Here is a 13,165-nt window from a genome sequence, read left to right as displayed (position 1 = left end):
ATATTTAAAGTTGGACACTCTTGATAAAAGTTATGTCTTTGGCGCAGTGGTAATTGGTGTCCAATTGAATGATGGAGTTTCGGGTTTGAACCCAAATAGCACAATATTTTTTTTATTTTATTTTGACTGCCACACACCATTATTTTTGGACATCCTTAATAAAATTTCCGGCTCCGCCATTAGGTGTGAGATCCATACGCATGGCTTTCTTTTTACATTGTTAACCGCGTTAAAAAATTTGGGTTATGGTGTGGGGATCATGTGCCTTTATCCCTTTGCTCTTTAATTTTTTTTATTGTCCCTTTTGGAATTTTGGCAAAAAAAAAAAAAACTTGCCCTTTATGCTCTGGACTACAAAATGGACAGCTAAAAGTACAAGCGGCTGAAGCTTCAAAGAAAAAAGAATATCCCAAATGAGAAGAAATAAAATTTTAGGAGAAGTTAAATGGAATTACTGTAATGGGCGGAGCCACTTTAGGTGAAGGGTGGTTTAGTGCACACTTATCGCTAGAAAATTATGTGGTATATACGAGATTAAATATTACTCCATTATTACAGGTGTATATTTAATTTTTTACACCCTTAACATAACTAAGAAAAATATTTACACACACTTCGCTAAACTCATAACTCCGCTACGAATTTTATTGCTCCACAAGTACTTCTACTAATGTACATATTTATTAAAATATGCTTTTTTGACCGATTATTTATCTTCAATACAATAAAGTCTACTCTCTTTGTTTGGTCAGTCACAAAGAAATTGCTTGGACATTACCTTACAGTTTCAAATAAACAAGGCCCACAACTTGTTAGGTAGAGTTTCATTTTATGTCGTTCTATTTAGATTATTCTTATTAATTTAATTTATTTTCTGCTGACAAATGTTTTGATCCTAAGGTGAGTTTTAATGGATATCAATAAAATCGATATGATGTTTCAAGTTAAAATTTTATCTGAGGCAAGACTTCTACATATTCTGTCTAGCGTAAATTTGCTAAAAAAATATGTGATTTAGTTCCTTTTGCCAGCAAAATGAATTATTAAAAAAAGAAGAGAAAATTCAATGTATCTGATAGCAAAAGATAGGTATGTTCATCTCTTTTGACAACTCTGATTCTAATTCACACAATTCCGACTCCAGTGGAATACGTTTGATTCCTGGAAATAGTTCCCTTTGGCTCCGTTAGCTTTGTGATGTGAGGCGACTTACTAATAGTTCCAATGCTCATCTGCAATTCCCTCACTCTCTCAAGTCATGCTGCCTCTTTAATATCCGTTGAATATACATCTGCATAAAGACGTATTTAAAACAGAGATTTTGTGCTAATATAACAATCTGAGAGAGCAATACTTACAAAAGTGTATTTCTCGACATGAAAATGTTTGATGCAGAAGTATTAAAAGTACTGACCCGTCGTCTGCCATAAAGTTTTTTTTTTTGTTTTTAAAGCAGAGATTTCCCCAAATATAACGATCAAAAAGAGCATGAAAATAAACTAGTAGCAAGTTTTAAAGCCGTGGATCAGTTGCTACCTTTGGGAAATACACTTTGCCTTTTCTCTGTGAACTTAATTATAACACGGTAAAATCTTGATATCGGTTGAATATACATCTGCAGAAAGACGCGATTTGTATATTCGTATCTTGGAACTTAGAAATTTAATTCTCTCACATAATCTCCATAGAATGAATAATAATTTCCAAAGGGTTGCTTTACTTGAGGATCAATAAAGGTGCAATTATTAGATCTCTTATTTACTTACCATTTTATATTCAACATGCAAAGCTTAAAAAATTAAAACTTGTTCACATCCTTTAACTCACCATGGTTAATGATGGCTCAGCACAAACGGAGACAAGATGGAGGATTAATTTGGTATAGGAGAAAGAAGAACGGAATTTTTTTTTATTGGTTATGAAAGAAGACTTTGTTGCAAACAGAAGGAGAGAATTACATAACAAGAGAGAGAGAGAACGCAATTTTTGCTATGTGGTCCACAGTAATATGAATTACATAACAATATGAAAAGTTTCCAGGAAGATGGGGTCTACTCCAATTGTATTGAATTATTGCTATGTGGTCCACAGTAATATGAACACAATGGAGGCTGCAAAGAAAGACTATACTTTGGAAAATATCTCAGTTGAATTGAATTATTGCGAGTTAATTCTACCATTCTATTTGATATCTTGTACCCGCATAGGGGCCTGACTTGATTCAGATTTGTGCCGAGAAGTCTCACATAGAGGGTAAAACACTCTATAACAAAGGTTACTCAATATTCAAGGCTCGAACCCTAAATAGTTGGTTAAAAATGGAAGGGTTATTATCATTATACCTAACAATGGAGAATTTTTAAGTTTTTTTTTTTTTTTTTTTTTGGATTTAGATTTTTTAAAAATAATAAATCAAAAAATTAAGTTGAGAGTCAAAATTACTAGGTTTTGTCAAAAAAAATACTAGGTTTAATATTGAAATTAACTAGTACTCCCTCCGTCCCATTTTATGTGGCACTTTTTGGATTTCGAGATTAAAACAAGTCTAATTTTGACCGTAAATTTTTCATAGATCTTTTAAACATTTTGAATTATCAATTGTTGTGACTTATAGACTTTTTACGTAGTTTACAAATATATAAATTTCATTTCAAAAAAATTGAAGATTTCATGTGCAAATTCCCGGTCAAATTTAAACTGTTTGACTCTCGTAAAACAAAAAGTGCTACATAAATTGGGACAGAGGGAGTAATTCTTTTCGTTTATGGTTATGGACTCACTCTAAGAAAAAATGGACCATATCCCTGCTTTTGATTGGTTATTATCTTGGAAAAAAATGTAAAATTAAGTACTCTCTTGTAAATTTATATGTATTCCTTTTTAGTCTGTCTAAGAAAAATGACACAAATTTCTATATTTAATAAAAAAATAATTTTAAAATGTTTATTTTCTCCTTAATGAAATTATTTTAAATCAAGTTTCAAAAATATTTCTTTGTTTCTTTGATTATTGCATACCCAAGTTCTTTTGTGAATCTATTAGGTAGTTTTCCTACTATTGGATCAAAATGAATGGATGAAGTCAAGTCATGTTGTCGGTGACAAAGCAATTGCCCTTCTTTTTTCTTTATACCTTTATTTGCTTGTACTTTTAGTGGTCCATTGATGTGCATATTACATTGGAGTTTCCAAGATATTTCCTACATTTTATTGCATTTGACTAGTTATTTATCTTCAAATGCAATGAAGTCTAGTCTTCGTAGTGCTTTGTCTGTCACAAAGAAATTGCTACGATGCTGTCTTACCATTTCAAATAAACAAGGACCACAATTCGTTTTATTTAGATTATTTTTATAAGAAATTCAATCTATTTTCGATGAGAAATTTGAAAGGTTTCCAGGAAGATGGGGTCTGCTCCAATTGAATTGAATTATTGCTATGGGTCCACAGTAATATGAATACAAAGGACAGCTCAAAATATAAGTGGAAGAAGCTGCAAAGAAAGACTTCTACCTTAGAAAATATCTCCATTGAATCAAATTATTGTGAGTTAATTCTACTCGGTATCCTGCGCTTGCATAGGAGCATGACTTAATTCAGATTCGCATAGAAATTAAAGTCTCATATTGAGAGTAAAACACTTCTTAACAAAGGCTACTCAATATCCAAGGCTCGAATCAAAAATGTTAGTTAAGAATGAAGGAATAATTATGACTCTACCGCAATCATTATGGTTATCCCTCTCTCTTTCCTGCCAAAGAAAAAGACCCCTTAATTTTTCTACATTTGTAGTCTTAAATGATATATAGGTACAACCTTTATTAGTTCCTTAGTTTTTTTTTTATCGATAGATTTGTTGCAACCTTGGAACTTAAAGGATAATGAGTCCATCTCCTACTCTTCTCACTTAAATATCAAGTTTAGAGATGTGCATTATTTGGGTTAAATCGAAGGATGTTTATCTAACCAACCTTTGGTCTATGAGGCTTCGCTGCTGATTGTTCCAGGGAAGGTATTTATATATGGCGCTAGTTATTTCCAACCAACATTGAGTACTACTAAAAGAAGTACTGGAATTCTATGTTGCTCGGACTCTCTAAAAATATCAATGCAAACGGAGGAATGTGATTATATTTCGACAAAATTCAAATAGAATGAATTATTGCATACCCAATTTCTTTCATGAATCTCTCTCTTGGGCCAAGAGTCGAGTTGTTCTGTTACAAACAGAGGAAACATGTGCCCGTCACAGGCAGAATCACCGGGTATTTTTCTTGGTTACCAGTCTGCTCTGCAAAAGTAATTCAAAACCAGAATAAAAACATAGTTAATAAGATAACAGGTAATCACATATTCCTAATCCGAAACGATCACAACATGTCTAATCATGAATTAGTGCATTTCGTCTTTGAGCAAAGGGCTTAAAAATCTACCATTCAATGTTTAGAAAGTGCATCTGCTGTCATTTTTCTCATGTAATAGACAAGTTAATACAACAGTGTTTTTCTGTACTTGAGAACTCTTTAATACGACACTCTTTTCTTTTTAGTCTGTTCTAGAAAAAGAAATGATCCATATCAGCAAGCCTCACTTGTCATTTTCACCACAATGCAATGCAATTCCTGTATTTAGAGAAAGCAGAAGATCTCTCTATTATGTCACACAACTACAATTCTGAGATTAAAAAATAAACAAAATAATATTTGTTAGAACCATTAAGAGGAGAATCAAACTCACTGCTGATATGTACATCACCCATTGCCAATAGGGAAAAGAATAAGAAGAAATAATTTATATATAAACAGAGAACACAATTTCATGAGTTATATACCTAGCTATATTTAATCTATAATCCCGGGCTTGTAGGAAAGAGCTGCAAGAATGGCCTTTGTTTCTTAGAAGAGGAGCAACTGGCCTCTTCTTCATATCTGCTCTTCTTTATCCCAATGTGAAGCTCAGCTTCATCTTTATACAACAAACGAACTCCATGTTCCTTCTCTTCTCCAAAAACTAAACTAATAATGTCATAGTCATTTGGTGTTTTTCCATTTGCATTAGATGCATCCCATAAGCCAACAAGAGGTACCAACAAAAAATTAATACTATCTTCCTCAAAATCTTCTGAATAATTGGACAAGGCAAGTTTTTGGGTCATCAACAACGACGACATCCCATCATCACATAAGGGAATCCAATGAGATGTGATGTCATCAATAAATTTGCCAGAGTAACATACAGCCAATCCCAAGAACTTATCCGATACATACCAATTCTTAGGCAGATTGACTGATACACGTGAACCCATTCCCTGATAGTAAAACCAACTTGGGATATTCTCCGGCCAACTCGTAAAAACTCTTAGTGACAAGGAATCTGAAACAAAGATGTCATGCTGCAATACTGAGATATTCTGAAACAACGAATTACAGATTGAATCATTGCTCCAATCTGCATTTATTGTATGTAATTGCTGTGGAAATTCTGGCAGCTGTGTAAGCCTCTTACAATCTGTTAAGTCCAAGGTTTGAAGAGCACCAAGCTGGGATATGCTTTGAGGGAAATGCTCAAAATTATTTCCCCTGAGATTCAACACTTCCAAAGAGGGTAAGGATCCAATGTCTTCCGGAATTATTAGATTGCAGTTAGTGATTTCCAGAATTTCCAAAGAGCGCAGCCCTTCATTCACCTGAGGGAATACAAAGAATACTCCATCTTCAGATATAGGTTGTCCAAAACTCAAGAATGCAAGATTGTTCAAGCGAACGATGGAAGACGGAGGTCGTGAGATTAGAGTATAGGTGGCATGAAGCTCCACCAAGTTTTCTAAATCACCTATCTCTTCTGGCAAACTTTCAAGTTTTGAGCAGAACGACACATCTAGCTTCACCAAACCTTTCAACTTACAAATGCTGCTTGGAAGAGATACAAGGTTTTTCATCTCACACAAATCTAGTTCTGTACGATGAGGTTGGAGATCAAAGATAGATAATGGCAGTTCCCTTATCCCAGAGTGTGATATCTTAATCTCTAACTTCGTCTTCATTATTCCAAGGAATTCTGGAAATTTCTCTAAACTTCTGCAGTAATTTAGATTCAGAGATTCAAGAGATTCCATATTAACTGGAAACCTCTCAAGGCTTCTACAGTCACACAAATTTAGTCGGATGAGTTTTCCACAATACTCCAGGGAATCGTGAATCTCTTCGAGACTCGTACATTTCTCTAGATTCAAATACTCCAAATTTGGCATCCCCCTGAAATCGGGTGTTCTCTTCAGGCTTCCGGAGTGACTTAGATCTAGCCTCCGTAGAGACGACAATTGCTGCTATTCAAAACATTAAGAAAGAATGATGAAATATGAGTAAAGTAGTAAACTACATTTTTTAGATTATGACTCAACGTGTCAAATTAGAAATTGTTTATTTTACTTTATATGGAAATTACATGCTCAAAAACTAGATAAAAATCATGTTATTATATATAAAAGGTAAAATATCTATATAAAAAAACCTTAACCTTACATATTTTATTTGGTGCACATTTAAATATTGCAGCTCTTAAGTGTCCCCTATATTGCTTCTTCTTGATAGAATGCACATTTTAACCCAATTTTTTGTTCTCATTATTTAGTTGTGATGGCTCTATTTGTTTCACTTGTTTTTTTTTTTTTTGTTTTGGGATCAAATTTATTGCCAAAAAACTTGGTAGCTCTACTCCCTACTCTTTCATGGTACCTCTACCCCATACCCTAGTTTTCTTGTGGATTATCATCAAATTATGGATATCTAACATTATGTAACGACGGAGAACGATACAATATATTCAAATATTATATTTTTGATTCATACAAATGATTCATGTAGGTGCAATTATGATTTCAATAAATCATTTTTGACGTACCTATATGCCATAAGTATTAGGTATACGTATCACAAATAATTTCTAATTTTTGCATATTTACACCATGATTATCACGTACTGTTCTCTCACGTACGAGATGCTTTTGCAGACCGTTTAATAGAACTTTTAGTAGAAATTGGCCAATAAAAATAAGGTATGCGGCATATCTCTCCAACAATTTTTGCATTTTTTTGCAGGAGTAATTTTTAATAAATTTGATTAACATTTGATTATTTTATTTTTAATTAGATTTTAATAAATTAATGCATGTGTATTTTACAAAGTAGAGCTTCCTTGATAGCTTTAGTTTGACAATGACTTATTGAAATTATATTTTGCTTTAATCTCCTAGATTTCGAGGTAAAAAAGATTACTAATGCCTCTCTATCAACAACAGCGAGCAACAGAAATCGAGAAAATCTCTGAAGAAGACATATTCTAACAAATGAGGTAATTTAATTTAATATGGAGTACTTAAAAGTCAAATATGAACAACATTAAAATTTATCTTTCTAAATATGAAAGAGAATAACAATCTTAAAGAGTAAAACATATAATAGAAATTGAATTCGAATATAACATATAAGCAGTAAAAGAGATTATTAGTTAGTGGTTAAAAATTTTCACTTCTGACATGTTACCAATTCTCAAAAAAAAGAAAAGAATTTCACTCCCGACTCCGACAATATTTCCATTTTATAACTCAAAACCATTAAAGATAAAAAAAAAATTATTATCATAATAATAAAGAACAAACTTGCAACGCACGTTACCAGAAACTAGTTTTATATAGTAGTAGCGATCCAACGTGCAATGCACGTTTCCAAAACTAGTAATATAAAATACATTAATTAGAGATTATGGAATTACTAATAACTTCTTTCATTTAAACATAAAAATCATAAATCTAGGACGAGACAAAACAGAAAGTATCTCAAATAGAATGGTACCTTTGTTTCAGTCCATAAATGATGCAACGAACTCCCCTGAAGATTAAGACAAACAAGGCTTCTGGGACTAAAATTTTCTGGCAATAACTTCCAAGGATAATTATGCCATACAAACCAACACAAGTTGTTGGACAGGTACTCAATGGAGCCATCATAAGAATTTAAGCGAGATGGAGAGGAGGAGGGTGTCCAATAAAATATGTTCCCATTACGTATGCATAATATCCTAAGCCTTGGCATATTTTTTATTACGTCTTCGCTAAAGCATAGTTCTTTAGAACAAGTAAACGAGATTACTTCCACTGTCGTGGTCCTCTGCAAAAAAAATCACGAGTACTCACAAATCATAACTTCACATGCCGTGAACAATACACTTATCATCACTATTTTCATGTTTTGTATTATTTATTATTGCACTTGAAGTTCTTGAAGAGCTAGCTAGCACCATTAAACAAAATTTAAGGTACAATATTAGTTAGGTATTTCTTAAGAAATATACCGCTTAAGAGAAATGTTTTGTGCAATTAATTATATTTTCTAATGATACATTTTTGGTGAAGTTTCACTTAATAAATGGATACAACGCCAAAGCTTCACTCAATAAAAAATAATTAATGATCAAGTGAATTCTGGACCAAGGATTTGCAAGGTAAGTTTTGGCCCTCCTTACTTGTATTTTTTCCATTCAAAAATTTCTATTAACAAAAGGTTACTCAAAGTAAATAGTTGGATAATATTAACTTAAAAAGTTGCTAATTGAGTTTATACATAAAGAGTATCGTACAAATTTCAAGTTAATTTAAAGAATGAAAGTTAGATCTATTAAACATATTAAGCGGATACTAGACTAATTCATGGCTTGATAACATAAGATATATGAAAACTAAAAATTGAATGTTATTGCAGTATTTAGCCTACTTACAGTATTATTGACCATCACATCTTCGAAATCTTCAATGTTCCATAGTCTGCTAGGTTTTCCGGAATCTTTTTGCATTTCCACCACATATCTACCCATTTTTTGAATTTCGTCATGCATTTGAATTGTATCATATTTCGATATGAACACAAGGGATTTCTCAATTAGACCATGCAATTTGATACGAGCGCCCAAATCATAGCTCTCAAGAATTTCAATGGTCTCATTTTTACTCATCCCTCTAAAGAAGCATGCGATATCTAGAAATATCGTTTTCTCTTTATCTTGCAACCCTTCAAAACTTATTTTGAGGTTTCGAACAATGTCTGGACTAGATTCTCTCTTTATCATGTCTACACTTTCTCTCCACATAATTGTATCTTGATTATGTAACCAAATCCCCCACAATCTCAATGCTAAAGGAAGACCTTTAGCATGACTTACTACCTCCAACGCCAGCTCCTTAATATGCTCATCTGGAGCTTCGCCCTTGAAAGCATAATGATTGAACAATTGAATAGCATCATGTTTGAGTAGTGTAGTCACTTCATGTACTACATTATTCTTCCCTATAATTTGCTTGTTTCTAGTTGTTGCAATAATTCTGCTGCCACTGCCAAACCAACTAAGATCCCCTGCCAAATACTCCCAATGATCATGATGATTAATGTCATCAAGCACAACTAAAACCTTCATAAAACGAAGTCTATGAGCCATCAGACGCTTCCCTTCCTCCTTACTATTCACATATTTTTTTTCTTCCCTTAACAGTTCAGAGAGAAGGATATTTTGTAGAGAATGCATTTCATTAGTGTTGGTTTCTTTTACATCTGCAAGGAAACTTGCACCCTGAAATTGAGGTGAGAGTGTATCAAAAACAACTCTTGCTATAGTCGTTTTACCGACTCCCCCCATTCCCCAGATCCCCAAAATCCGGACATCATCAGTTTTCATCTCTAGTAGGGATTTTACTTCCTCCAAATGAGTATCTATTCCCACAATATCTTGCAAATAAGATGAAGAAGTCTTGCATAATTTGGAAGAAACATCGTCAACAAGTTCTCGAATACATTCTGATTCAATCCTACAAAAGTAAGAGCATGATCATGATAGAAGGGACAAGACGCATAAATCGAACTCCTCAAAATATTATCTATGTAACAATGTCATTGAGTAATTAAATTGATATAAATATATAAAAGTGACTTTAGCAAGTAATTTTGGTATACTTGGATGACCATAAAATTTATTCACTCGATAGAAATAAATAAATTTTTGAGGTACACATTTGTTCTATAGTAGAATATTAGCAAGTATGATTCAATATATATGTTTTTCACTCACCTGTCATGAATATTACAACCTTTTAGATCCGCGGCATGACTTAGAGCAGTCCTCCATCCTTTCACCTTCTGTATTCCTTCAATATCATTGTTATACTTCTTTTCGTGTTTGGCAAAGGCTTCTGCAAAGCTCTTTGTTTGCTTCCGAACTTCTGATGGATACACATCATAGAAGACTGGTATGACTATTTGTCCATTTTCTTCCTTGCATTCCATGATCTTCACTAATTCATTCAAGCACCACCTCGATGTAGCATAATTCTTTGAGAAAATGACAAGGGCAACTTGAGACTCTTCGATAGCTTTCAAGAGTTCTTCTGGGATGGAATCGCCATTCTCTAGCCTTTTATCGTCTTGAAAGGTGAATATTCCCCTGTTTTTCAAACCTTCGTACAAGTGACCTGTAAATGTTCTCCGACTGTCGACACCTCTAAAACTTAAAAAGACATCATACTTCCATCGCGGACAATATTGTGAATCACTCGCAAAAGAAGAAGAAGAAGAAGATGCCATGGATGTCTAAGAAGAAAACACAAACTATGTGTAGGTGTGATAATTATAAGATGAAGAAATATAAAGCAAAATGAAATTAAGATGAGTGTTTCTGTGAAATAAGCAGCTTCTTAATGCTCTCTACTCCACTTGTCATTAGAATTATTAGGAAATTCCTTTAAAAAGAAGATGAAAGCTGGTGAGAAAGAAAAAGTGAATTACATGGCCCTACTTGAATGGAAAAAAAGAATCAACTATAAAGAAAGAATATGTACTGTAACAGGTTGCTTCATCCATCAAAATATGTCTATGTTGTGTTTGGAAAGGAGGAAAATATATTCCAAAAAAATGTTCGATTTTCTTATGTTTAATTGATCAAAAATGTTTTAAAATATTGCTATTACTAAAAATAAGTTATTTAAATATAAGGAAACTGATTTTTCTAGTAGAAACAGGGAAAACGGGCTTCATAAGTGTTATTCTACACCGATTATAAAAAGAATGTATGCACAATGAATAATTGAATCCATGTTGAGCCACACCCACCCCAACTTTAATAAGAGGAAGTGGGAAAGTTAGTGAGAAAGAAAAAAGTGAGAGATTTGTCTTTTCCTTGATTAAACTAATTTATGGATGGAAAAAGCGAGCTTCAAATTCTAAAATATGTTAATAATGGTTTTCTTCGTCACCGAAAGCAGACGACTTGACTTCCAAAAACACTATACAAAGAAGAAGATGTTAACACAAATGAAATATAGCTGAAACTCACATTTAGAGGTATAATTTTCTATAGTTTTCCTATTTTTAATTTATTTCTAGAATATGGTGTAGCTTTTTTAGTATATTTTTTGTTATTTTCCATATTTCTTTTTAGTGTCAAGTTTAGTCTTTTGTGTTGCATGTTTTACTCGTAAAAATAAAAAATGACTTGTTTTCGAAAAATCAACTAAACTTATGAATTGAAGAGAAATCAACTTTCCGACTAGAGTCATCACTTAATTTTTAAAAGAAATTAAGAAAACTTAAAATTTCGAAGATTGAAACAGAATAAAATCATTTCAAATTTAAAAAGGGGGGTTCGGTGTTCAATTTACATTCCAAGAGGGTGTTAGGCCCTTGAAATGCCCACTAACTTGCGGTTGACCGACGATTTGACTAAAATGACGTTTCAACTAACTTTAAATTTTTAACTAAGTTTAAGAAAGAAAGAAGATTTTAAGTTGTTACTTTTTAAGGAAGGAACTCCACATAATTCATATTGAGACAAAATAATTAATATGTAACTAAATATATAAATAAGATAATAGGTGTTTCAAAAAGTAAGAAAGGCTATTTTGGAAAACTTAATTAAACTAAACCATAGGAAACAAATAAAGTTAGTTAATCAATAACAACATAAATAATAGGGCAAATTACAGAAATCACATACTTTTAAGACAAATTACAATCTATCCCTTAAAAGTTTATAATTACAGAAATCCCTCAAACGGATACAATAATATAAGCGCTGATATATTAATCTGATGCGCGAGATACATTAATCGTTAAGTAAGATACATTACATTTTATACATGATACACTAATCTGATGTACATTTTATACATAATACATTAATCTGATGCACGAGATACACTAATCTGATGCGCGAAAATGAGGAATTTTGTAGATTTGTAAAACTTATAGGGGATAATGGTAATAAGTAAACTAAAAGGTGAAATTTTTGTAATTTTTCTTAAATAATAATAGAGGGGAAAGAAATAATTAGATTTGGGTTTTTGGCCCAAATCCAATTAAAATGGCCTTTTGGCCCACCTGTCATAGAGTCTAAAGAAAACCAAAATTATGGGTTTTGGCCCATTTTAATCCAAAAGTTGTTGGCTGCTTTACTTTGGGCTTTTGGGCCCAATTTTCCCACACTAGATGTATACTAGTGTATACAATCCCGTACATCGGCTCCAGACTCCTGTACGTCGAATCCATGGAATTTGTTCTTCACTTTCGAGGGCTGGCTGACTCAATAAAAGAATTTTGGGGCCTTCGTGGCCCCCTTGGGAATGCAAAGAGAGAGTCCGCGAAGACTTAGGCAGATTTCACATGCAAACAAAGTGAAGGGAGACGCGGTTAATATATAATTTAACTAGTATGAAACAAAAGAAGATACACTAATTATATAAGGAGAAAACAATGAGACATATATACTAGGATAATGTCCAAATTAACAGAAATCAGAACTAGACATGCTGAAAATCAAACTAGAGACCTAAAAAAAAACACCAACCAAATTATGCAAATTTTAACAAGAGTAAATAAAGTGAATATGCATCTAGGCTGCCATTACAGTCAAAGGGATCAACACAACAGCTTGTATACTACAACCATACCATGAACATTACGCAGTAGCATCAAAATGAACAAGGATGCGTATGATCAGGCTAAAATAATTCTAAAAGAAACACAAAAGAAACCAATTTGCACCCAATATGCACATTCATCAAAATTTGACAAAGAAAGGCTAATACTAAGACTCATTGTCACGCCCCGAGCCTACACCCTGGGCGGGAC

At 32.8% G+C, this 13,165-nt stretch overlaps 1 protein-coding gene and 1 long non-coding RNA gene across 3 annotated transcripts; both read right to left on the bottom strand.

Moving 5' to 3' along the window:
• Nucleotides 1-527: 527 nt before the first annotated feature.
• LOC107063053 (uncharacterized) lies at nt 528-2,009 on the bottom strand. 2 transcript variants are annotated; one of them, XR_001475037.1, is made up of 3 exons: nt 1,828-2,009; nt 1,359-1,615; nt 528-1,291 (listed from the first exon to the last, which is right to left on the bottom strand). It is a non-coding gene; the product is annotated as an uncharacterized lncRNA (long non-coding RNA). The 2 variants fall into 2 exon arrangements; XR_001475036.1 differs by lacking the exon at nt 1,359-1,615 and having other exon boundaries at nt 1,828-2,007.
• Nucleotides 2,010-4,657: 2,648 nt separating this feature from the next.
• LOC102606014 (TMV resistance protein N-like) lies at nt 4,658-10,773 on the bottom strand. The gene is made up of 4 exons (XM_006359504.2): nt 10,113-10,773; nt 8,772-9,852; nt 7,850-8,164; nt 4,658-6,321 (listed from the first exon to the last, which is right to left on the bottom strand). The coding sequence occupies exons 1-4, from the start codon at nt 10,622-10,624 to the stop codon at nt 4,846-4,848; spliced, it is 3,384 nt and encodes a 1,127-aa protein (XP_006359566.1). The 5' UTR covers nt 10,625-10,773; the 3' UTR covers nt 4,658-4,845.
• Nucleotides 10,774-13,165: the final 2,392 nt, after the last annotated feature.

This window comes from Solanum tuberosum, unplaced genomic scaffold (genome assembly GCF_000226075.1).
Source record: "Solanum tuberosum cultivar DM 1-3 516 R44 unplaced genomic scaffold, SolTub_3.0 scf00301, whole genome shotgun sequence".
Taxonomy (NCBI): Eukaryota; Viridiplantae; Streptophyta; class Magnoliopsida; order Solanales; family Solanaceae; genus Solanum; species Solanum tuberosum.
Note: the sequence above shows the minus strand (reverse complement) of the source record. Positions and strands in the feature narration are given on the sequence as shown.

Bases quoted from the DNA above. Each gene is read 5' to 3' on its own strand.
- LOC102606014 (XM_006359504.2), bottom strand. From the start codon at position 10,624: ATGGCATCTTCTTCTTCTTCTTCTTTTGCGAGTGATTCACAATATTGT. The intron at 9,853-10,112 runs GTGAGTGAAAAA...TTACTTTTGTAG, and splicing joins GGTTGTAATATTCATGACAG to GATTGAATCAGAATGTATTC. The intron at 8,165-8,771 runs GTAAGTAGGCTA...TTTTTTTTGCAG, and splicing joins ATGTGATGGTCAATAATACT to AGGACCACGACAGTGGAAGT.